Here is a 26,963-nt window from a genome sequence, read left to right as displayed (position 1 = left end):
TGGTAAAGCTTCCAGGAGTAGTTAGGTTTTGGGGGAGTCAAAAGTTATGCATGGATTTTCAACTGTGCAGGGATCAGTACCCCAAACCCCCATGTTGTTCAAGGGTCAACTGTAATCTTGGTACCTAATGATACTAACATAATTACTCATTTGCTTTGTGCTTCAGAATGTGTGTGTGTGTGTGTGTGTGTGTGTGTGTGAGTTTTAAAATAATAGTAATACCTACATTATCAATAACACCACCACTGAATGCTGTTTAAGATTTTGTGGTTCTTTTTGTCCTTAAGATATATCACACTAGATATGCCCAGTCAAAATACCCTTTTACTACTGAGTAAAGTAAGAATCCATGAGTCTATGCTGATGTAAATAAATAAACAAATAAATGAATGGGGAAGGAGGAAAAGTTTTAAGTAGAAAATCAAATGTAGAAGAAATGCTGGAATCTGGCAGTTTTCAATATCATAACTGATTCAGGTAAGAATCATCAAGGATGCTGACTTGTGGGTGAAAGTTTGAAGAGTGGTAAGATATTTATGTAATCTCTAAATATCTCCCTATAGGATACTTATTGATTACAAATGGGAAACTAGTAATTTTACAGGGGAGAAACCCAGCAGAAACTAGCAAAGTTAACACTGCTTCTAATGGGACTGATTGATAGCATGTGCTTCCTGATATGATGCATTGAGAACTTGGCAACACTGCTGTGGTATTCCTGCCAAAGTACATAACCAGATCTAATCATGAAGGAACACTGGGCAAACCCAAAGAGGGACGTTCTAGAAAGTAACTGGCCTATATTCTTCAAATACAGTTCCAGGTTAAAGTGATTAAAGGAGACTGAAAAGATAGATCTTGTTTTTTTTTTTTTTTTTTTTTTTTTTGAGACGGAGTCTCGCTTTGTCACCCAGGCTGGAGTGCAGTGGCGCGATCTCGGCTCACTGCAAGCTCCGCCTCCCGGGTTCACGCCATTCTCCTGCCTCAGCCTCCGAGTAGCTGGGACTACAGGCGCCCGCCACCTCGCCTGGCTAATTTTTTGTATTTTTAGTAGAGACGGGGTTTCACCATGTTAGCCAGGATGGTCTCGATCTCCCGACCTCGTGATCCACCCACCTCGGCCTCCCAAAGTGCTGGGATTACAGGCGTGAGCCACCGTGCCCGGCCGATCTTGTTTTTAATATATATATATTTTTTGAGACAGGGTCTCACTCTGTCACCCAGGCTGGAGTGCAGTGGCATGATCTCTGCTCACTGCAACCTCCACCTCCTGAGTTCAGGCGATTCTCGTGCCTCAGCCTCCCAAGTAGCTGGGGTTACAGGAGTGCGCCACCATGCCGGACTAATTTTTTTGCATTTTTGGTAGAGACAGCGTTTTGGCATGTTGGCCAGGCTGGTCTCGAACTCCTGGCCTCAAGTGATCTGCCCGCCTCATCCTCCGAAAGTGCTGGGATTACAGGTGTGAGCCACTGTGCCCGGTTTGTTTTTATTTGTTATAAAGGATATTACTAGGACAACTGATGAAATTGAAACAAGGTCTGTAGAATACATAATGATATTAGGTCAATATAAATTATCTAATTTTGATAACTGTACTGCAGCTATGTAAAAGAATTCCTTATTTTTAGGAAATATGTAAATGGATAAGAGTGAGAGATTGAGAAGGATTAAACAAATGAAAAAAAAATGTTAACATAGAGAGTCTGAGTAAAAGGTATCTAGAATCCTCGTACTTGTTCTCATAACTTTTCTGTAAGTCTAAAATTATGTAAAAACAAAACAAAAACCCCTACCCTATTTTAAAGTTACTAAAAATAGTAACTATTTTAAAGTTACTAAAAATAACTCCTTGTGGTTATGCGTTCACTTTGCAATAGAGCAAAGTTCTTTTGTTTTCATTAGATTTTGCCTTAATTTGGTGTTTTAATTATATAAAACATGTACATACGTTCTAAAGTACAAACTGTAAAACATACTATTCAGAAAGGTCTAGCTTTTGCACTCTTCCCCCACTCCCAATCTTTTCTTCACCACTGGTAACTACTTTTATCAGTTTTCAGTTTATCCTTCAATTTTTTTAAAATAAGAAAATACGCACAAATATTCAAAATTTCCACATAACAATATATTCTATAGGTAATTCCATTGCAGTACCTAGAGCTTTTTTGTGGAGGTTTCTAAATTTTTAATTTTATTTATTTTGAGACAGGGTCTCACTATGTCGCCCAGGCTGGAGTGCAGTGGCATGATCATGGCTCACTGCAGCCTCCAACTCCTGGGGCTTAAGCCACCCTCTTGCCTCAACCTCCTGAGTAGCTGGGACTACAGGTACGTGCCACCACACCCGGCTAATTTTTGTGGTTTTTTGTAAAGACAGGGTTTCGCCATGTTGCCCAGGCTAGTCTCGAACTCCTGAGCTCAAGGGATCTGCCCACCTCAGCTGGCCAAAGTGCTGGGATTACAAGCATGAAGCACTGTGCCCGGCTTTTGTTTCTTAAAGAGAGACATTTGTATATACTAGCAGAGGTGGACACTGGAAGACAATAAAGTTCTCTTCTGAGTGCTTCTATTTTCTTGGTGAAATAAAAAATGGTCACCAGGTGGGAGTGAGGAAGGAGGGGGGTTCCTGGCAGTCTGAGAAGAGTACAGGTGTGAAAAAGTATTTTCAAGGAATAGGAGAATGAACTGATTAAACAGTGGTCCTCAAACCTTAGCATCAGAATCACACCGGTTGCTGAGCCCCATCCCCAGAATTTCTGGCTCACAGGTCTGGGATGAGGTCAGGAATATGCATTTTTTTCTTTTTTGTTTTTTGAGATGGAGTCTCGATCTGTCACCCAGGCTGGAGTGCAATGGTGCGATCTCAGCTCACTGCAACCTCTGCCTCCCAGGTTCAAGCGATTCTCCTGCCTCAGTCTCCTGAGTAACTGGGATTACAGGTGCGTGCCGCCACACCCGGCTAATTTTTGTATTTTTAGTAGAGATGGGGTTGCACCATGTTGGTCAGGCTGGTCTTGAACTCCTGACCTGAGGTGATCTGCCCACCTTGGCCTCCCAAAGTGCTGGGATTACAGGCGTGAGCCACTACACTCAGCCTTTTTTTTTCTTTTTTTTTTTTTTTAGGGGCAAGGTTTTGCTATGTTGCCCAGGCTAGACTCAAACTCTTAGGCTCAAGTACTCCTCCCATCTCAGCCTCCCAAGTAGCTGGAACTACAGGCGTGCGCCACCATGCCTAGCTAAGAACATACATTTCTAACAAGCTTCTGAGTGATGTTGATGCAACTCGTTTGGGACCTGTTTTGAGAACCACTGGACTAAGGAAATATACCAGGATTGTTGGCAGCCCAGGGGCCCACTTGAGGTTTGTAGTCATGAATTTGAAGCGAGACCAATCAGCATCATTGATTGTTTGTATCCAGCAGTCTTCATTTTAGATGGCAAGGTTCAGGCCTGAAGTAGGTGGTGAGCTGAATTTAACCGGGGTTGGGATTTAAAGAGAACGGTGATATCCGTAATAGATGGCACCAAACAAGCGTATACATTTATTCTTTTCTACTTCTATCTTTATATAAATAAATACCTTACAATCTCAACAAAAGAAAGAGGAAGCGTGAAGGGAAAAGGACATATCGAAAATGAGCTAAGAACACAGAGACAAACCCGAAAATCCAGAATGAACAGGAAAAAGCGTATATAAAGAAATAGCTAGAAAAAGATTATACTCAAATCTGGTGGTAGCTGTGTTGACTCACATTGAGGAGAAAATGTGGTCACAATATGAGGAAACTGAAGATTAAAACAATTAGTATTTTGAAAAGGGTTGGCTTAGGTGTAGGAAAATAATATAGAAAAAAATATATTCATACTAGATTATATGAAATAGAATGCACATAGGTAAATGCCTATTTAGTCATTAAAAAATTCCTGATAGGATCTTGAAGAGATATATGCATACTCATGTTCACTGCAGCATTATTCACATTAGTCAAGAGGTGGAAGCAACCAAAAACTCCATCAACAGATGAATGCATAAGGAAAATGTGGTGCATATACAGTGGAATATAATGCAGTTTGATAAAAGAAATCCTGTAACATGCTGCAACACAGATGAACCTCGAGGATATGACACTAAGTGAAATAAACCTGTCACAAAAGGACAAATACTGTGTGATTCCACTCATAGGAAGTATCCAAAATAGTCAAAATCAATGAAACACAAATCATGATTTTAAGGGCAGTGGAAGAGGAGAGAAATAGTTTAGTGGTAAAGGGTTTTAGTTGTGCAAGACGAAAAACTTCTAGAAACTGTTGCACAACAATGTGAATATACTTAACACTATTGAATTGTACACTTAAAAATGGTTAAGACGGGGCTGGGCACGATGGCTCTTGCCTGTAATCACAGCACTTTGGGAGGCTGATGTGGGTGGATCATTTGAGGTCAGGAGTTCAAGACTAGCCTGACCAACATGGCAAAACCCCGTCTCTATTAAAAATACAAAAATTAGCCAGGGATGGTGGTGCATGTCTGTAATCCCAGCTACTCAGGAGGCTGAGGCAGAAGAATAGCTGGAACCTAGGAGGCAGAGGTTGTAGTGAGCTGAGATCGTGCCACTGTACTCCAGCCTGGGCGACGAGAGCGAAACTCCGTCTCAAAAAAAAAAAAAAAAAAAAAGGTTAAGACGGTAAATCTAACGTTACATATTGTACCACAATAAAAGAAAATCCTGCCAGACCAATACAGTAACCACCTTCCTTCTCAGAGGTTCTAAGGGGAAGTAAGAGCTACAAAACATTTTTATTCTAGCAATTTAAAAATATCCTGTCCCATATATCATATTTACAACAAACAAAAAGCTCTGGAGAATATAATGTTCAGAAGAGTGTACCCAGAAATAATTAGAATGTTAGATACAGCCCAATGAGTCAAATATTTAGTGTAAACAAAGCCGCAGGACAACACTTATGGGGAGAATGAAAACTAACTCTTCTTCATTTCAAATGGCAACAAAAAAAGGGAAATAACACTAAACTGCACAGCCAGCAGTTACATAGATGGACAGATAGTGGTTAAATTTTGGACTAGCATCAAAACCAAAACTGCAGAATCCCATCATTATTTTGCTTAAAATACAGGTGATGTTTTAATTTGCTTGGGAGAGTTTATCATAGTGATAAAAAGGGGAGACCACCATCAGAAATCTCATCTAGTCCTAATAATACAAGACTGTTTTAGCAAAGGTCTTAAAGCAATACATGGAAATATGCTAAAATAATGTACAAATGAAGTAAAACTTAAAAAGAGTAAAATAATTCATCACTAATGTTATTATAATTCAATAAAGGAATGCCACTTTATCTGAATAACTTAATTTCTAAAACAAATCCAAAAAGAAACAGAAATTCAGTGCTTGTGCTTTGAAAGTCCATATAGCAATATTATGTATCATTTCTTACAAAAAATAGAAAATACATATTTCTGCTTAGAATTTATAAAGCTTTTAAATTTTGGGTGGGGGAGGAAAACTTTCCACAGTTATCAAGTTGGAAGGTATTCATAAAAAAGATATAAATAATTTCCTAAAGTTCAGTGTTGCTTGAGCTTAAAGTTGTTCCATGGTGGCAGGGTTTTTAATATTTTCAAAAGGAATCTGAGAGTTGTCATAATGAAAAAAGAAACAAAAAAAATAAGGGGAAAAAAAAAACCCTACCACCACATGTGAACATAAAAAAGAAGAGAACCCCAACCAATTGCACCACGACCGGATGGAAGAGCCCAGCTGACACAACCAAGACGAGTCTCAGTGTCTAGGGAAGCTTAGGGTTCAGCTCCTTTTACTTCAGGCGAACCTGAACTGTGAGTATTGATTTCAGCTCTATAAATGAACCTTTATTTCAGCTAAAATTTGATTATCTGAACATTCAAAGTGAAACGTGATTCATGGTGATAAGGCTACTGTAATGTCAGCAGTTCTTTGCTTTTAGAACTACTGAGTAAATTGCTTGAATGACGCCTCTGCCTTGATTTCAAATGAGACTGCCTTTTTAGTTATTTTAAGTACTTTAAGACATTCAAGGTATTTAAGCTCCTACTGTCAATATAGTCACATTGTTGATACTGCATTTGGATACTGCCATCAAGATTTGCAGATGTACTTGCATGAATTAAAAGTTATTTTCATATGCAATACATTTTATTTCTAATGTATTATAAATTAAAACTTATTGACTTTATTAAGTTATGCTGTCTCCCTATTTTCTATTACTGTCTTTTCTTTATTATATTATTACTACTTTATAGTATTACCAAACCATATAACATTTAAGTTTGGTGTTTCAGAAGTAAATAAGGTGAATATTAGATAAGAGAGAAAGCAAAATATGCTTTAGTTCAAATAATAATTTTTAAAAATGTGTTTTTTATGGACACAGTTAAATTTGTAACAAAACCTAACACATTACTAATAGTATTATTTCTAAAGTAATATGTTTTCAATTTTCATTTTGTATACAGCAGTTAATGCAATTTTGAAGCATGCCCTGAATAGATTCAGTCATTATCAAGTCAAACTAAAAACGGTGAAAGGTTGCGACTATTACCAAATAGGTATGTATTTCAACATAGCAATGTGATATTTTCACAAACATACCCAAACTGCATTTTAAAAGCTTCTGCTCATGTGGAGTCACAGTGGAATCTGTTGGGTCCTGCCCTCTGGGTCCAGTACTCCTACATGAGCCAGTTGAAAAAAAAACTGCAGGAGTAGGTGGTGGTGCGAGGGTACAATGCGCTGAACTATGTTTTTGAACTTGTGAATAGGATTTGCCACGTAACAACATTTAAAAAACATTATCCACTATTACAAAACTATTGTGACCACTTCAATATAGCACATGGGTCACAAGCAATGTCCACTGGGAAATTAATCCCCTATGTAAACACAGTGGTTTGTTTCTTATTTCACAAGCAATTCTTAACATATCAAACAAGTAAATTTAAAAGTATCAATAAAAAGCCTTATATAGTGAATGACATTGTAATGTACCAACCAACTTCAAAGGAGAAAAAAAAAACCAGTCACCAAGTTTAAAACAGAATCTAATTGTGATTTTTAATTAAAAAAAAATTTTTTTTTTGAGACAGACTCTCATTCTGTTGCCCAGGCTAGAGTGCAGTGGCATGCACAGCTCACCGCAGCCTCTGTCTCCCGGGTTCAAGCAATTCTCCAACCTCAGCCTGTGGAGTAGCTGGGACTACAGGTGCGTGCCACCACGCCCTGCTAATTTTTTTTTTTTTTTTGGTATTGTTAGTAGAGGTGGGGTTTCGCTATGTTGGCCAGGCTGGTCTTGAATTCCTGGCCTCCAGTGATTTGCCTGCCTCGGCCTCCCAAAGTGCTGGAATTACAGGAATGAGCCACTGCGCCCAGCCAATTTTTTTTTTTTTAATATTCTTTTTTTATTTTTTTGAGACAAGGTCTTACTCTGTCACCCAGGCTGAAGCACAGTGGAGTGATCTTGGATCACTGCAACCTCTGCTTCCCAGGCTCAAGCGATCCTCCCACCTCAGGCTCTTGAGTAGCTGGGAGTAGCTGGGACCACAGGCACATGTCACCATACCCAGCTAATTTTTATATTTTTTGTAGAGACAGGGTTTCACTATCTTGCCCAGGCTGGTCTAGAACTCCTGAACTCAAGTGATCCTCCTGCTTCAGCCTCCCAAAGTGCTGGGATCACAGGCATGAACCATGGTGCCCAGCTGTCAATTTGTGAATCAATAATTGTATGCAAGCTGTCTAAAACATTGTAATGATGTTGTAAATGATGGCCACTATTATAATGTAAACAAATGCATTGGCTTTGCTTTATTCTCTTTAAACTGAAGACTAAAGCAAAACCAGAAACGCTTACTGACAGACCATCCAACTATTACTTATTTTACTTGCAGATTAGAGCTGAGGCAAATGGTTTCAGGATATGTGCTTTGTGCTAACAGCTTTCTGGAGACATCCTGATTATGGCTATCGGGTCTAGAAGTAAGTTTAAAAAGATATGCTCTGCGGGTAGTGGCAATCATTCTGATGAATGACTTGTGATTCTGTAAACTCTAGATTTACTTCCTTATAATAATGGACATAGCAAATAAGAAGATTAACACCCTTTCTAAAGAAGTAAAGCCAGATGGCATAATCTGTTCTTAAAATTGTTAAAGTGTATGTTAAAGGAATCATGTCAAAATACTGCTGATAGAACTCAATATTAATCAAGAAAATGCTGATCTTATGTGAAAAGGAGTGAGGTTTGGTGAAAAGCATCATGGGCTCTAAAAGTCAGATCTGAGTCCCACCTTGGGCACTGTCATTTAAGAATTGTGTGGCTTGCCAGGTGCGGTGGCTCATTCCTGTAATCCCAGCACTTTAGGAGGCAGAGGTGGGTGGATCATGAGGTCAGGAGTTCAAGACCAGCCTGGCCAACACAGTGAAACTCCGTCTCTACTAAAAATACAAAAATTAGCTGGGTGTGGTGGCACATGCCTGTAGTCCCAGCTACTTGGGAGGCTGAGGCAGGAGAATTGCTTGAACCCAGGAGGCGGAGGTTGCAGTGAGCTGAGACCACGCCATTTGAACTCCAGCCTGGGTGACAGAGTGAGACTCCATCTAAAAAAAAAAAAAAGAGTTGTGTGGCCAAGAGTAAAGATCATAACCTCTTGAACTTTCTTTCTTTCCTCCTTTTTTTTTTTTTTATTTTAGAGACAGGTTCTTGCTATGTTGCCTTGGCTGGCAGGCTGGTCTTGAACTCCTGGTCTCAAGTGATCCTCCAGCCTCAGCCTCCCAAAGTGTTGGGATTACAGGCGTAAGCTACACTGTACCTGGTCAACCTCTTGATCTTTCGTTACCTCTTTTGTGATACCTACCTCACAGATATTGCAAGGATTATGCAAAGGAAGTAACATAAATGGGTTTAACACAATGTCTGGTACACAGAAAGTACTAAATAAATATTAGTTAATGGTTTGGCCATCTAGCTTAAGGGTTCAATTCTGACTGTACATTAAAATCCCCTGAGGAGCTTTTAAAGGAAACCAGTGCCTGAAAACCATTCCAGACCAATTAAATCAGAGTATCTGGGGAAGGAGCCAAGCACTGGTATCTTTAAAAAGCCCTCAAGAGGATTCTAATATGTAGCCAGGATTGAGAACCACTGATAATCCCTTCTACAAAGACTCCAATTGGTGGTAGTCTCAAAAATCTCCGGTGGTAAGATCCTTATATTGCCTCCCAAGAGAGATCATTTCATTAGAAAAAAATGATTTCCTTAAAAGGAGGCAACATCTGTCTCTGCAATTTCTATCATTGGTTCTTGTTTTGCTTTGCGAAGACACATATAACAAAGTGAAACCCTTTTCTCTATGGCTTTGTAAAGCATTCTCATCTTCAAGGTAAGGTGCCTATTTCCTTCAATTTGCTTCTATGACATGATTTGAGTTCTTCTCTCCATTTTGTCCATGGCCTTTTCTAAGTGTACTGCTGTGGATCAAACACTACATTAAAGGGGAGATCCTACCAGCTTGGGATGGAAGCAGTTTAGTAGTAACAATTTTCATTTCAGACACCACATATCTAGGAATTCAATTAAAGATGGGTTTTTCGTTGCCACCACACTACACTACTGATAGAGCAATTGCAATTGTGTTTGTTAATGCAGCTAAAGCTCTTCCTGTACTTGTAAAGCTGCTTTTAATATCCACATGTAGAGCTTCATATGTATTTCTAATAAATTCCCTCTTTGATTTAGTATTATTTATTGTGCTAAGCATTAGGTACAGAGAGCCAAACAAAATTGATTTGGTTCTTAATCCTAATGGAACTTAAAATCTAGCATGAGAGAAGAAAAAAAATCCAAAATAACTACTTACAGGTGAGTTTTTCATGTCATTTCAGCTACTTGAGCTCTCAAAATCACATCACTTCCTGTGCCTCAATTCCCTGAACCTATGAGAGCTCCCTAGATAACCACACAATATAGGTGGTCCCTCTACAGACACCCATTTCCTGGTAATGCAGGTTGCATTATTAGTTTCATTTTTGGCAGCCTGACATTCTTTCTAGATTGCCCTTTCCTTTTAGAATCTTAGATCACAGGCTGGGCATGGTGGTTTACACCTGTAATCCCAGCACTTTGGGAGGCCAAAGTGGGAGGATCACCTGAGATCAGGAGTTCAAGACCAGCCTGGCCAACATGGTGAAACCCCATCTCTACTAAAAATACAAAAATTAGCCGGGCATGGTGGTGGGCGCCTGTAATCCCAGCTACTCGGGAGGCTGAGGCAGGAGAATCGCTTAAACCCAGGAGGCAGAGGTTGCAGTGAGCTGAGATAGCGCCATTGCACTCTAGCCTGGGTGACAAGAGCAAAACTCTGTCTCAAAAACAAAACAAAACAAAACAAAACAAATCAAATCAAACAAACAAAAAAACCAGAATCTAGATCACAAGAAACATGCCTATATCTTTCTATAAACTTTCTGAAATTTGTCTTCCTGAAGTTGAGACACACGACAGACTAGACTCAGTCCTTCCCCGCTCCCTTCCTTTCTCCCTCCACTTTCCTGAATTCTGGAAACAGGCTCTTACCAGGGATTACATAACTTCCTCTTCACCAGCCAGTTCCTCTTCTGTGGAATCAATGCTCCCCAACTTTACAACATTTTAAACCTTAATGTTACCCTCTACAAAAATGCTTTGTTTTTAATCAAATTATGGGTAGAGCTTTAAGAAAGGCTATTTTTCTCTGTGTATAAGATCAAATCAGGGACTTAATTTATATAATTCAAATCCACTTTACATGGTAGCAGTCAGGGTTTGAATGTCCACTTCTCCAAAATGTTTACTAATAGGGTCTCTGTCTTATTGCCTTCCTTTCCCACACAGTACTTAGCCAAGTGTGAGATATTTACTAAAATGAGATTAATCAAGAGGTGTTTATTAAAGCTAACTTTTATTAAGCAATCACTATGTGCCAGGATTAAGTTCTTCTTATGCATTTTTCATTTTCACAAATGAGAAAACTAAGGCATAGAAAAGATTAAGTTATTTGCCCTTGGTCACAAGTTAGTTGGGTCTGATTTTGAAAACCTTGCTCTGGGCATCTTTATGTTAACCCTGCTAAGTGGCTGCTGTAGAGAAATAGGGCAGTCATTCTAAGAGAGAAATGTGATGAGACCTCCAGAAACGCTTTCTTTACTTGTTGTGACAAGCTCTCAGACTAAGCTCTTCACAGCAGTCATTGGGCCAATAATAAGTAGCTTTGCAAATATTCTCTGCTGCCACAAACAAGTAGAATTCAAACACTATCTCTTCGAAGGTTCTAGCAGCACATTTAAGCTTTGGTCAGGTTACTTTCAAAATCTTAGATTGCACATGCTGTTTCCCATCTACGTTATCACTCTATGCTTCTAGGTTAGGAGTGGCTAACCAGCAGCTGCCAGTTGACTTGGTTTTGTTTGGTTACTTTTTTCTCCTGTCCACTGATACAAGAGTCTGTGTAACCTTGCAGGTGCTGTGTTCTCTTAGTCTATTATGTTAATTGCATGCCCTAAGATCCCTACCTTGGTCTCAGGCTGAAAAGAAATTTAGGATCCTCTTCTTTATTCCCACTTACAGAATGAGACTGCCACAGTAAGTCACACGCCATGTAGCAATACATGTCAAAATGAATGAATGCCACATACGAGGGGAAAAGTCAAGGCAGGAAGTGGTTCTGAAGCTGGGCAGGGCCAGCAGTGGGCCCAGCTCTCTTATGGCTGTACATACCTTTAGAGAAACTGATGCTCATCTTTGAGAAATATGAGCTGTCATTTCTCTTCACTAGCATCTCTATTCCCACAAGAACTTCCCTAAGAGAAGATGATTTCATAAATTGAGTTGTTTTAATATAATACATGAAACAGACCTTGAATGTAGGCCATGGCCACAAGAAAGGTTAGAGCATGAAACTCTATGAGATACCACACTATGTGCTGCTTGTTTAATGATACAATAATGTTACTAGATAAAGTAGGATAAAAGTAAAGTTTCTCACAATGTCTGAAAATAAATCATTCATTACTTACACTGTCTTTTTTTTTTTTTTTTTTAAAGAGATGGGGTCTTGTTCTGTTGCCAGGCTGGAGTGCAGTGGCACAATTATAGCTCACTACAGCCTTGAACTACTGGATTCAAGCAATCCTCCTGCTGTAGCCTCCCGAGTAGCTAGGACCATAGGCGTGTGCTGGGAGGCCCAGCCTATTATTTACACTTTTAGTTAAAGTAACTGTTATTAAAATAGCAAATGACTCAATGTTCGGCATTCTGTTATAGGAAAAATCTGAAGACATGAGAACTACACATGAGGAATATGTCATTTAGAACTTTCACTTTTTGATCTCCACAGAAGACAATGAGAAGTCACACCATAACAATGACGACAACTTCAGTCAGCAGCTGGCCTTACTCCTCCCACAGAATGCGCTTTATAACCAGTCATAGCGACCAACCGCCACAAAACTTCTCAGGAACACCAAATGTTACTACCTGTCCCATGGATGAAAAATTACTATCTACTGTGTTAACAACATCTTACTCTGTTATTTTCATTGTGGGACTGGTTGGGAACATAATCGCCCTCTATGTATTTCTGGGTATTCACCGCAAAAGAAATTCCATTCAAATTTATCTACTTAATGTAGTCATTGCAGACCTCCTACTCATCTTCTGCCTCCCTTTCCGAATAATGTATCACATTAACCAAAACAAGTGGACACTAGGTGTGATTCTGTGCAAGGTTGTGGGAACACTATTTTATATGAACATGTACATTAGCATTATTTTGCTTGGATTCATCAGTTTGGATCGCTATATAAAAATTAATCGGTCTATACAGCAACGGAAGGCAATAACAACCAAACAAAGTATTTATGTCTGTTGTATAGTATGGATGCTTGCTCTTGGTGGATTCCTAACTATGATTATTTTAACACTTAAGAAAGGGGGGCATAATTCCACAATGTGTTTCCATTATAGAGATAAGCATAATGCAAAAGGAGAAGCCATTTTTAACTTCATTCTTGTGGTAATGTTCTGGCTAATTTTCTTACTAATAATCCTTTCATATATTAAGATTGGGAAGAATCTATTGAGGATTTCTAAAAGGAGGTCAAAATTTCCTAATTCTGGTAAATATGCCACTACAGCCCGGAACTCCTTTATTGTACTTATTATTTTTACTATATGTTTTGTTCCCTATCATGCCTTTCGATTCATCTACATTTCTTCACAGCTAAATGTATCGTCTTGCTACTGGAAAGAAATTGTTCACAAAACCAATGAGATCATGCTGGTTCTCTCATCTTTCAATAGTTGCTTAGATCCAGTCATGTATTTCCTGATGTCTAGTAACATTCGCAAAATAATGTGCCAACTTCTTTTTAGACGATTTCAAGGTGAACCAAGTAGGAGTGAAAGCACTTCGGAATTTAAACCAGGATACTCCCTGCATGATACATCTGTGGCAGCCAAAATACAGTCTAGTTCTAAAAGTACTTGAGGTAAACATACTAAAATGAATTATATAATACAGCCTTTTAATTCTTTGAAGAACTAAAAAAATTAGGAAACAAAGTTCTAGCATTTACAAAAGTCAGATCTCAAAGCTGTGCTTGTAACTGTGATATTTCATTTGCTTAACTGTAAATCATTTCAAGGTACTATCTTTTAAATCTCTATGTAAAGTCTTTTCAAAATACATTTTTAAGCTAATACTCTTAACATAGATTATGAAGTTAGTGAAATTTATGACTTTAACAGCAAAATAATTAAAGTGCCATTGTTTCTCATGTCACTAAAGTAGTTATTAAAATCAAGCACTTGATACTAATTTAAAGTGTGTTTAAAAGTAAATGATTTGGGAACTGACAATGTGTCAGAAAATATATGTTCATTTATCATTTTAAAATCTTGTATAATTTGCCACTGTGTTCATTTATGCCTAAATCTCTATAATAGATGAGAAGATAATTAATAAAATCCTAATTAAAAAATGAGATCACCCACTATCTATCACTGCTTAGATAAAAAGGGAAAGAATTTAAATACTGTACAGTAAAAATTAACAGATAAGCTAACGATTCAAAAGCCTAGCAATAGGTCTTAAAACCACACCTTACTTAAAACAGGTTTATAAACAATAGGGTCATTTCAGACACATTTTGATACAGTAACATTGAACATGCCTATTCTGTGATCCAGCAAGTCATCTACAAGGTATACATCTTACAGAATCACTCAGATATGTACACAAGAAACATGTAATGATGCTCAGTGAACTACCATTCATAATATGAAACAATTGGAAATAAGTACATATCAGCAAAGGCATGGAGAAGTGGACTGGTTTACTCACAAAATGGAATATGATATAGCACTGCAATGAAATGAACTACATTCACATGCATCAACATGAGTATATCTCATATATAATGTTGAGTAAAAAAACCCCGCAAAATTGCAAAAGGGTATGTACTGCATGAAATCATTTACGTAAAATATAAAAACATAAAACAATACCACATTCTTTTTTTTTTTTTTTTGAGACAGAGTTTTGCTCTTACTGCCCAGGCTGGAGTGCAGTGGCGCGATCTTGGCTCACTACAACCTCCACCTCCCAGGTTCAAGCAATTCTCCTGTCTCAGCCCCCTGAGTAGCTGGGACTACAGGTGCCCGCCACCACGCCCGGCTAATTTTTTTGTATTTTTAGTAGAGACGGGGTTTCATCATGTTGGCCAGGCTGGTATCGAACTCCTGACCTCAGGGTGATCCACTCGCCTCGGCCTCCCAAAGTGCTGGGATTACCAGTGTGAGCCACCACGCCTGGTAGAAAACAATACCACATTCTTATGGATCAGTACATATACAATAAAGATACAAAATATGCATGGTAATATATACAAGATATATACCAACTTAAAGTTAATGGTTATATCTGGAGAAATTTGAAGCAAATATGGCAAAATGTTAATGTCTTAAATCTACGTAGCAGGTACGTGATTATATTATTTTTGGTAAATTCCTGGGTATTTGAAATACTTTACAACAATAAAATCTGTAAATTAGAATTAAAAGGAGCAAACTCTGCAATTTTCATGCACATTCAAAAATAACAGGACAGTAAGCTCTAAAAGAAAGGGGTCTTAGCCTTGTTTGCCATTGCCTCCCTGGAGTTTAGTACATTTCTTGGCTATAGGAGATCAATATACATTTGTTGAATAATTAACAAGAATGAACAGATGAATAAGATAGGGAGAAAGGGAAGGAAGGAGTGCTTACAAGAAAAAAAGTTGGGTGTAATTAGCTTTTATCCTAGTCCATTTGAATATAGCTGTATAGAACACCATACAGTTGCAATCTAGGGGGTGTCATTAGGCAAACATTCTTGAAAGTTTGGCCAACATTTGTCCAGTTCTTTGGTCATACACAGAACCTGAATGTTATTGACTGAATATGTAAAAGCCTCTTAGAACAAACTCCAAGGACTCAGCTGAAAGTTTCTATCATGGTGTATACAAATTTTTTATAGTCAGAATACTTCTTAAAACTGAAGGTAGGCCATTGGCTGAGAAATCAATCTGAATGAGCATGAAGATTTTGATCAGAACTGAGTTTATTTTAATGAGATTTGTCTTGTATACAGTGCTCAGTTAACTATATATAGATATATTTTTTGAGATGGAGTCTCGCTCTGTTGCCTAGGTTGGAGTACAGTGGCATGATCTTAGCTCACTGCAACCTATGCCTCCCAGGTTCAAGTGATTCTCCTGCTTCAGCCTTCTGGGTAGCTAGGATTACAGGCACCCACCACTATGCCTGGCTAAGTTTTGTATTTTTAGTAGGGATGGGGTTTCATCATGTTGGCCAGGCTGGTCTCGAACTCCTGACCTCAGGTGATCCACCCACCTCGGCCTCCCAAACTGCTGGGATTACAGGCACGAGCCACTGCGCCAGGCCAGTTAACTAATTTCAATAAGTGCCCATAATTAATTGAATAAAGAATAAGTCAAAGCAAAAGTATATTTTAAAAATAAGTAATATTTGAGGATAAATACTGAAATTTGCAGAAAAATTAGAGGGTCAGAAAAAGGTGACAAAATTAATTACTTTGCCCTGACAATGTTAACACATACCATCTAAATGAAATTTAGCATTTCTGTTTGTATGGTTTTAAGTTATGAAAACTTCTATTTTCCTTCATGTCCTCAAATTTAAAATTTTATTTTACATTACTGGTAAACATCTTACATATCTCATTGTATACAGTTCGGTGAAATTATATTATCAATGATTATCACTTTTAAGGAACATTAAAATGAATATAAATACACTCATAGTTCTAGAAGCTGTCTCATTATACTAGATAAGATGATTACTATAAAGCTCTGCACAATGGCATTCTTAAGAAAGTTTTAAAGTATACTCAATTAATTCTTGCTATATTATTTGCAATAAAATACATTTTGATATAAATCAATCTATTTATAACAGATTGCTTACTGAGAGAAATCTGATAACATGCCTTAGAGTAACTTGAATCCTGAGAAGGTTTCTAAATTTTTAGAAAAAATATGCTACTGACTTACCAAAGTTAAGGCTACTTACGACATACAATCTTTTATTTCTTACTGAGCCATTAGTATTTGCAAGCAGGAAACAGTTCCTACCTATCCTAACCCAAGGTTTAGTTTTAGAAGCATACAGAAAAAGGAAATTCAGAAGTATATACATATCTTTACCTTGCAAAGACCTTCAGAACAGGTTTCTAAATAACATCTCATATATGCAAAACCAAACGCCGGCAAAATGAATTGTCTGGCTGTCAGAGTGAGATCTCAGTGTTGTTATTAGTTAATATTAATATTGCTGTTAGTTTTAGAGCCAGGTTTGATGGTGGTTGAATTTCTAAGATTAGGTCAGTAGAAAAAGACAATTCTCTTCCAGTACAGTTTTATTTTCAACTTTAAAAAATGGATTATTTATTCCTGCTGACATAAAAGTATAGGTAATATAACTATTTGAACAAAAGCCTTACTAAAAGTTATCCCACAAGAGAAAAGCAATATGAAAAGAGTTCTCTCAACAAGCAGCCTGGATGCTGCAGCAACATGTTAATGGGCTAATTATTTTTTATGTTTTCAAAATATAATACTTTATCAGATATTAAAATATATTCTTATCCTTCAGTAAGGATAACAGTGGGGATCAGACACAAGGATAAATCTGTGGAACTGAATACACATGTCTAAGCAGATCCTAGATGATATGATGATATATGAGAAAAGTACAAAATAGGTATATGACTTTTTTTTTTTTTTTGAGACAGGGTCTCACTCTGTCACTCAGGTTGGAGTGTAGTGGTGCAATCTCAGCTCACTGCAATCTCTGCCTCCTGGGTTCAAGCAATTCTCCTGCCTCAGCCTTTGGAGTAGCTGGGATTACAGGTGCGTGCCATCAAGCCTGGCTAATTTTTGTATTTTTAGTAGAGACAGGGTTTTGCCATGTAGGCCAGGCTGGTCTGGAACTCCTGACCTCAGGTAATCCGCCTGCCTTTGCCTTCCAAAGTGCTGGGATTACAGGCATGAGCCAACGTGCCACACTGAGATCGCACCACTGCACTCCAGCCTGGGCGACAGAGTGAGACTCTGTCTCAAAAAAAAAAAAAAGGTGGGGTTAAGTGTATTTATGCAAAGCTCAGGTGACCCCCATACATTCTCCTCCCTCAGAGAAAATCACTGCAAATAAAGGAAACATCACAAAAAGCATCAGGAAGGGAAGGGATGGATTAATAAATAATAGTGCTGTGCCTATTTAAAATAAAAGGCCAGCCTTACCTTTATTCATACCCCAAAATTTATAAGCACACTCAAGAATTAAGTGTAAATAATGAGACCATAAAAGATCAAAAAATGACTAACTCATCTGTAGATGGGAAAGAACTTTTAAACAAAATAATAGAAATAACTATAGGGAAAAATTCATAGCTTTGACTTAAAAATTTAGATTCTTTGTCCCAAACCATAAAAACTGAAGCAAAAGTACAAAGTAGGAAAAATATTCACAACAGATATAACATTTACTGGAGAGTCTTTTATTTCAGCCACCAACAAACAAAGTTCCCTTGTAAAGACACTTGTAGGGGTATTTTTAATCGGAAGAAAAGATTTTAAACTCAGAATATAATCTGAATTAAGTAAACTCAGACAAGAGATAAACTATGGGGCATTTCCATGTTGGATGATGTAGTGTCCTCTGTCATAGCTACATGGCCCAGCTGAGTGGCTGCCATAGTGCCTCAGTTCAGTCCATGTTTCCAGATGAAGACTTGGAGAGCTGGTTGGGGATGGTAACAGTGAGTGCAGAACTGGAAAGGAGGTAGTAAGTTTGTTCGAAACTTCTATTTTTCCTTTTATTTCCCCACTTCAAGTTCACATGCAAGGGATTAGGAAGCAAAGTAACATTTGTTTATTTATGCACCCTTCACTGTTCTAGGTGCTTCCCATGCATTATCATTAGTTAATCTCCATGGCGTTGTGATGTAAGCAGCAACTGTATTTTACATATGTAGGGATGCAAGTTGGTAGACTTCCATTCTACTGACATTGTCTCTGCTAACGCTTTTCACTTTTGTTTAATTCTGTCCAAGCACAATGGTGATTGCTGAGATGTCTTTTATTTTAAAAAACATACATTTCCATTAATATGTATTGGGGCAAAAATCTATGCTTACCACTCATCAAAATTGTGTGATGTCAAAAAAACAAAATCTTTGCTGGGTGCGCTGGCTCACATCTGTAATCCCAGCACTTTGGGAGGCCAACGCGGGCGGATCACGAGGTCAAGAGATCGTCACCATCCTGGCCAACATGGTGAAACACCGTCTCTACTAAAAATACAAAAATTAGCTGGGTGTGGTGGCACGCACCTGTAGTCCTAGCTACTCAGAAGGCTGAGGCAGGAGAAGTGCTTGAACCTGGCAGGTGGAGGTTGCAGTGAGCCGAGATTGCACCACTGCACTCCCGCCTGACCAAAGAGTGAGACTCTGTCTCAAAACAAAAACAAAAAACAATCTTTAAGACTAGTCTTCTAATCATCACACATTTGTATACTCTGGAAGCTCTCTCTGAAACATGTATGATAATCCAGAACAAACTCACACAGGTTAAATAGAAGAAAAAAAATGGAATCAAATTAGAGCATCCTACCCTTTAATTAGTTTTGCTTCTGGCCCATAAAATGCATAAAGAACCATCAGAAGATGGAAAAGCCTTCTAATTATGGTTTGGATACAGGTGTTGATGATACATGGAATCTCTTTTTGCTTTAATAAGTCACGCAAGTTTTTTGGGAGCAACAGTTAACTGTTACACTTATACTCTTTTTTGGTAATTTCACATATAAATAGTTTTTAGTTATAAAACATTTCAAACATACAAAAATGGAAAAACACAACATAACAGGCAGCTAAATACCCATCACCCCAATTGAACAGATGTTAATGTTTTGGTTTTACTTAAAAGTTTTTTTGTACCCATATATAACATCCAAAAAGTTAGATATATTAAAGCTCACTTCACATCCTTCCCTGAGGAAACCTCTTTCCTGAAGTTGGTGCATATCACTCTGATGTATATTTTTGTGCTTTTACAACATACATATGCATAACAATATGCACTCTTTTAAAAATTTACACAAATGGTGTCTTACTATTACATTCTTTGTAACTCTTTTCACTCAAATTATGTTTATGTAGATTCATGTAGGTCTTGTTCATTCATTTTCACTGACGTAGTGTTTTACTGCATGAATAAACAACAGTTCATTTCTCCATATACACTGGGCAATTTGGTGGTTTCCACTTTTTCCACTAACTGAAACCATGCTCAAGTGAAGTCTTTTGTATACCCAGTGCCCATGTGTGAAGTTTATGGCTGACACCTAAAAGCAGAAATGCTTGGTTGTAAGGGTATGTACATTTTCAGCTTATCTCATTTTCGACAAATTGCTTTCCAAAGTGATTTTACCAATTTATATGCCCATCCCACTACAAGGCAGAAATGAGTTCCTGTTTACCCACATCCTTACCAACACTTGGTTTTATCAGATTTACTAATTTTTGCCAATTTGGTAGGTGTGAAATGGTATCTTATTGTGGTTTTAATTTGCACTTCCCTGACTACTAGTGAAATGAAGCATCATTTCATATACTTTTTGCTCATTCAGGCTTCTTCTTGGATGAATGGCCTATTCATATCTATACCCCTCCCCCTCCCTTTTCCCCTAATGAGTTGCTTATCTTTTTTTTTCCTTTTTCTTTTTAAAAAATTGTTGAAGTAGTTGTTTACATATTCTGGGTTCTAAATCCTTTGTTATTTATATAGTTTGCAAATAACTTCTAACACTATGCACTTGTCTTTTACTTTGCTTATGGTTTCTTTTGTCAGACACTACAAACAAACTTAAAACATTTTCTGATCAATAAATCTAAATAAACACTGGCCCTGATGCATTCCTCAAGGACCAAGCTAAAGAACTTGCAGATGAAATTATCTTACAATTAGATAGCTTGGTATTTCAGTTATAAATAGTATAGAGGAGTCGAAATCAGATGTTCCCTGAGAACATGAAAATAGAAATGTTTTCTAAGAATTCAACTACAAAATCCATATACCTGAGTAGAAATATGTAAAACAACTTTAGAGACAGAAAGTCTCTTAGACCAGAAGATGAACTGATTAAATGCATTAGCATATCTAAAGAAAGAATTGGCCATTCACTAGGGGATGAGGGAAAAGTAGAAGAAAAAAAAGTGCTAGAAAAATGTTGGTATTGCCCATCCAACACAGTTCAGGGGATTGATCTTGGCCAATGTATATGGATTATTATGATCCCATTGTTAAGGCCATGGCAAGAATTATGGTAAGGCTGAATCCAATAGGTTTTCTTATCCCAATAATATTAAGCATTATTAAATAACAAACTGAAAGGCAGCATAAAAGACTGGTTAAAAGGGTGAATGATGCAGGCTGCCTAAGTTATTTCTGCTGCCATCACTTACAATGTAACATTGGACAAGCCCTATTTCCTCTACTGAGAAAACAGGAATAATAGTAGTACCTAACTCATAGGGTTGTTATGAGGACTCAATGAGTGAATAAATGTACCTGGCAAGTAAAAACATACAATATATGGTATCCAAATACCCAAATGCCAAGGGAAAGGCAGAGAAAATACATAAAATGGAATGGCTAGAAGCTGAGGGTAAACATCAGAACTAGGAAGATATATAGTGGAAGTTGATCTGGATCAAGTGAGGTGGGGGAAGTAACTCAGAAAGAGTAATTTTATTTAGCCTCAGCTTTCACTAATAATAGTGATGTCCAGGACAGGAGAGGTAACAGATCCACTGTATTTTATGCTAATCAGAACCATACTCTGAAACTTGAGCAAGTAAGGAGGAGAGTGTGAGGGCACCTGGCAGGATGCCAGTAGAAGAAATGTTGGGCCAGGCACAGTGGTTCATGCCTGTAATGCCAGCATTCTGGGAGGCTGAGGCGAGAGGATTGCTTGAGCTCAGGAGTTCCAGACGAGCCTGGGCAACATAGCGAAGCAGTCTCCACAAAATATTAAAAAATTAGCTGGGCATGGTGGCATGTGCCTATAGTCCCAGCTACTCAGGAGACTGGGGTGGGAGGATCACTTGAGCCCAGGAGTTTGAGGCTACAGTGAATTACGATCATGTTACTGCACTCAAGCCTGGGTGACAGAGATCTTCTCAAAAAAAGAAAAAAAAGAAGAGATGTTAATACATATCTGATTCTTGGTTTTTCTCCGTGTAATAAGAGATGGCAAACGGTCACCATATTGCATTCTGAAGTGAGGACAAGGCACCTTCATCTAAACCTGGCTCCATAGCATGAACTCAGGCAGGCCTAGTAATCACGCAAATGTGGTATATTTTGAAATTTTGTCCAACAGCAAATTTCTAAACCAAAAGTTCTTAATGCCTTCCATTAATACTGCTGGCATAGCTATTATAGGCCCTTTGCAGACAGTTCCTTTCTACATTTCCTGCCTCGTCCTGTGTGCCATTACGTATTGAGACTTTCTAGCACCCCGGTGCCCCTCCTCGTGGTCTGCTTTTTTCCTTTCCTGTACTCAGCAGCACCTCTCTCTTCCCCAATTCAGTTTGTCTCTTTGTTTTCCTACTTTCTCTTTTAATGGCCTTTCTCACAATTTGGTGCCCTCTTCTCTTGGGTCCTCTGAACTGTCAGAAGATGAAATGCTTCATATTTGTGTGGAAATTCAGTTTGTACTCAGAAGAAAAACGCTGTTTCCTCTATATGAAAAACAACTTTCAGCTGGCTGCAAAGGGAACTGGTGAGGTTTGCATGCATGTTCATATTCAGTTCCCCTTTGTGGCTAGTGAAACTTGAAAAACACAGGAACACACAGGGTCAGCTCTTGTGGGGACTGACTACAGAGTTCCAAAAAGATGTGACAAGTAGGGAGAGGATGCAGCTAAGTAAGTAAATGTGAGTCTCATGGCCCAGTAGTTTGACATTTATGATCCCGAAAATAATGAAACCTTGAGTAATGAGTACAACCCAGCATGGTAGGAGGGAAAGCTACCCCACCATGCTAGACTAATCATCTTTCTACATCCTTTTAAGCTCTGGTATTGAAGATGTCAATGAACTTATCCACTTCTCAGGATCAAACCAGCTATTGGGAAGCAAGAGCAACAGACTTTTCTTCTGGTTTTACTGAAAAGTTAGATTAACATTCTGGAAAGAGAAGGTAAAGGGAGAGGATTTATAGAAGATAAAAAGTACAAAGGAAACACCATGGATTAATGGCATATTTTATATATATACATATACTTTTTTTTAGAGACAGAGTCCCACTCTGTCACCTAGGCTGAAGTGCACTGTCGCAATCATAGTTCACTGTAGCCTCAAACTCCTGGGCTTAAGCAATTTTCCTGCCTCAGCCCTCCATGTAGTAGGGACCACAGGCAAGTGCCACTGCACCCAGCTGGATTCATGGCACACTGAATATACCTTTTAATACAAGAAACAACCAAAACAACATGATAGCTCCAAGACCAAAGTGGGACACAGTGGGTATCTCTCACGAAGTAGAATTTCCTTTTCTTTTAGGAATATTACCCAGGAAACTATGAACTTTGAGATACACATACTATAGTAATCCCTAAAGAAAGAGCCAATTCACTGCACTGCAAGGAGAAAATATAACAAGTCTAGTTAGAACATTAAAGTTGCAAGCACATCCAAAGAAATGTGTTAAAAACTGCCCCCAATTCCTGGCCACTCTTCTCATCCAGAGGTGGAGTCTACTTTCCCAGTTGAATCTGGGCAGGTATTAAGACTTGCTTTGACCAATAAAATGTGGTAGACATTGTATGATATTTGAATAAGGCCTTAGGAGACCTTGCAGCTTCCAGTTTTGCCTCTTGGAACCTGAGACCATCACATTGTAAATAAGCCCAGGATGAAAGATCACATGGAGAGAGGGGCACGGCCTGCTCAACTCTTCCAGGTGATGCTCCAGACACGTGAGTGAGGCCACATTGAACCAGCTAGCCTCAGCTGAGCTGCCAGATGACTAAACTGCATGAATGACCACCAGGTGAGACAAACAGAACTACCCAGCTGAGTCCGGAACAAATTGCAGAATTGAGAGTGAATAAATGGTTCTTGTGTTAAGCCACTAAGTCTGGGGGTAGTTTAGTATGCAGCAATAGATAAATGATGCATAAAAAATATAAATGAAGAATATGTGTAGCACTGATTTCTAAAAAGATGACAACAAATATAGTAATTTCTTTAACAAAAAAGACAATGCCTCGAGTTATTTTACTTGAAAGCTTTGTGTGTGTGTGCGAGAGAGGGAGAGCGAGAGAGAGAGAGAGAGAGAGAGAGAGAGAGAGAGAAAGAGAGAGAGAGAGAATGTACCTTCCAAACCAATTAAGGGCAGGGAGTGGTGGAGCTGCTGAAGATTTAGTAACAAACCATGTGTTCTCAGAGATAAAAACAAGTACATGCTTCCCCTGATGAAGAGCGCTGAATAAAGAGGCAACGGTTATTATAAGCTATCTCTTCACTTTGGGAGGCTGAGATGGGCAGATCACGAGGTCAGGAGATTGAGACCATCCTGGCCAACATAGTGAAACCCCATCTCTACTAAAAATACAAAAATTAGCTGGGCATGGTGGCGCGTGCCTGTAATCCCAGCTACTTGGGAGGCTGAGGCAGGAGAATCTCTTGAACCAGGGAGTCGGAGGTTGCAGTGAGCTGAGATCGCGCCACTGCAGTCCAGCCTGGTGACAGAGCGAGACTCCATCTCCAAAAAAAAAAAAAAATCACTTAAGTGGAAGGAATATGCAGCATAAGTTGTTAAACTGACAAGAGGAAGTGACTATAGTCGAGGATAGCGGTGATTTCTCCTATACTGTCTTCATTAGGTGAAAATACTTTAAATTACATTTATTAATAGACATAACATGTTTTTATTACAAGCTTTTCAGTGATATTTGACTTTTAAAACTGTCCATCAATTTCTATGATCAAAAAGAGTTAAAGAAAAACTAAAAGATACAGTAATAAAAACTTTCACACACTAAAATGTAAGACTTTCTTTCTACCACTAGGATAACTGTAGTTGTGAATATTTTATAAAAGTAACTCTTGTGATAATCACTAGTACAAAACAAAACCTATCCCTAAAGGACAGATCCTATTAAAGGCTGATGAGTGGCACTGGGCTTTCATCTTAAGGACAGAAACCCATTGTCTATACAATTTTTTTTTCTATCATGTGTAAAGTGGTTTTCAACTACTAAAAGAAACTTATTGTTGTATTAGAGCTTCAAAAAATCCCCAAACTTTTCTATTGTTTTACGTTTCTAGCTGGAAAATAGTGCAATGTGGGCAGTTTATGTGTCAGCAAAAGAGGTTTAACTAGGGCTGGTAATATATTGCCCTCTGCTGGCCAAGGCACCATTAAAAAAGTGAGCCTCTTAAAGACTTTTCTCAGTGTTATTATAAAATTTAACACAGGTTTCTTCTTTCCAGTTTTTTTTTTTTTTTCTCTCCAGATATTTCTGGAACTCTAGAGAACTTATACTTCCCAGATTCAATACTTTATGTGTAGGTTTATTAAAACCATACATTTTTAGGCTGGCTTTCGATAAGAGGAAAGGGAAGAAGAGGCAACATGAAAATATTAGAAAGTATGCCACATACAGTGCTGTTTGAGAAATAATATAAAACAAGATTTGTTTAGAGTGATGTCTTAAAAGGACTACTTCAAATCGAATATGTCCATTCACCAAAAGATGTCTTAAAAGGACAACTTCAAATCTAATATATCCATTCACCAAAAGATTACCAAGATGCTACCACCAAGGAAACAGCTGATTTGGGCAACAAAAGAATCATCGAAGAATGTTAAAATCCAGTGGGTGAAAGGGAAACACAGTATATTCATAGAGTCTGAAAATATGACCTTCAGATTACTTATCAATTACAATGAAAACAGGGTACCTTTACAGTTGGCAGGAGTTAATAAATCTTGAGATTGAAAATTGGAAACAAGTATATAAATGAGATATATTTTTGGTCATTGGGGATAGCTGGTCTCCTTATTTAAAGCAATAAACTAGATTCTATTGAGTATTATCATATATTATGAGAGTCCATACAAAACAGTAGCTAAAGAATGTGGGCTCTAAAGTCAGACTATCTGGGTTCAAATCTAGACCTTATAATATAGCAGTTCTATCACTGTAGGCAAGTTATCCTCTGTGGATCTACATCCATCATCTATAAAGTGATAGTAATAATAGAATCTATCTCAGAGATATTTCTAAAATTATATGAATATATATACAGTGGCTATCATTTATTATTATTAATTTTCTAAATGTGGTTCTCAGAGAAATCTGTGACTTCAACGCTTGGGGCTCTTAAGAGAAAATGAATATAGACACTAACGGGTATAGGAGGGAAGACATGAGATATTCAATTCTTCTTTCTCCTCCCTTGACATCTCTCTCTCTTTTTCTCCCCTTGATTAAGGACAGGAAGTTACATGGAGCAGGGGACTTCACCTTAAGACAATTGTATCTAGAAAGTCAAAGAAGTGATTGGTAATAAAATGGCCAGGACACGTTGGTCCCAGAAAGAGACAGAGATAGTGGAGAGGAGAATTCTGGGCACTGATATATGATGCCCTTTAAATTCCCTAAATCTCACTGCAATCCAAGTCACTGTTTCCCAGGGTATAGATTTTGTGTGCCTCTGTGTGTGTGTGTGCGCGTGTGTGTGTGTGTGTTTTGTAACTGGGGCGATACAACGGAACAGCATTATTTTTGGAATTCTATCCTCAACTGTTTCATTCTTAGAAATCTTTATCTACTTTTGGCTTTTTAAAGAATCTACAGAAAAGAATGGTTAGTTCTGAAGCATAATATGAACCAAATTTGACTGATATGAAGATGTTAAAATTCAAAATTTGTCCCTCAAAGATATTTTTGCCTCATCTAATTCAATGCTAAAGTTTCTCCCCTATTCTAAATCTGCTAATTTCCTGTCTGCTTTTCAACTACCACCCCTGAAATGATTCCAATTCTTATGACTGCCACTGAAGTCGCTATGCTGTGCATTCCTAAAAGACAATGTTTAGCCAGCACACTCAAGCTTATATGAAAAGCCAACGAGCCAAAGCTGAAGGATAGTGAAACTTTGATGTTCAGGTCTGTGATACTGTAAAATATATATCTGGTCTTCAACCCTCTTTCCAGGCATACAATCGCTAAAATCCTTAGAAACTCCAGAATGATGTCTTTTTGTATGCTAATT

General features: G+C 38.1%; 2 protein-coding genes across 18 annotated transcripts in view; one reads left to right on the top strand and one right to left on the bottom strand.

The window, feature by feature from the left end:
- CASK (calcium/calmodulin dependent serine protein kinase) overlaps nucleotides 1-26,963 on the bottom strand; it is a 401,324-nt gene that overhangs the window by 161,385 nt on the left and 212,976 nt on the right. The window lies entirely within an intron of this gene.
- On the top strand, nucleotides 5,561-14,075 carry GPR34 (G protein-coupled receptor 34). Of its 7 annotated transcripts, none has more exons than XM_007991447.3 (4): nucleotides 5,561-5,857; nucleotides 6,515-6,607; nucleotides 7,946-8,033; nucleotides 12,428-14,075. In XM_007991447.3, exon 4 carries the CDS (start codon nucleotides 12,434-12,436, stop codon nucleotides 13,577-13,579), a length of 1,146 nt encoding a protein of 381 aa, XP_007989638.1. In that variant the 5' UTR covers nucleotides 5,561-5,857; nucleotides 6,515-6,607; nucleotides 7,946-8,033; nucleotides 12,428-12,433; the 3' UTR covers nucleotides 13,580-14,075. The 7 variants fall into 7 exon arrangements, with proteins under 7 accessions (XP_007989638.1, XP_007989640.1, XP_007989639.1 ...); XM_037992961.2 differs by having other exon boundaries at nucleotides 5,564-5,857; nucleotides 6,518-6,607; nucleotides 12,355-14,075; XM_007991445.3 differs by having other exon boundaries at nucleotides 5,564-5,857; nucleotides 12,355-14,075.

Source organism: Chlorocebus sabaeus, chromosome X (genome assembly GCF_047675955.1).
Source record: "Chlorocebus sabaeus isolate Y175 chromosome X, mChlSab1.0.hap1, whole genome shotgun sequence".
NCBI classification, from domain to species: Eukaryota; Metazoa; Chordata; class Mammalia; order Primates; family Cercopithecidae; genus Chlorocebus; species Chlorocebus sabaeus.
This window is presented reverse-complemented; position numbering and strand designations above follow the sequence as displayed.

What these genes read in the sequence shown, in the direction of transcription:
- GPR34 (XM_007991449.3), top strand. Translation starts at nt 12,434, where the DNA reads ATGAGAAGTCACACCATAACAATGACGACAACTTCAGTCAGCAGCTGG.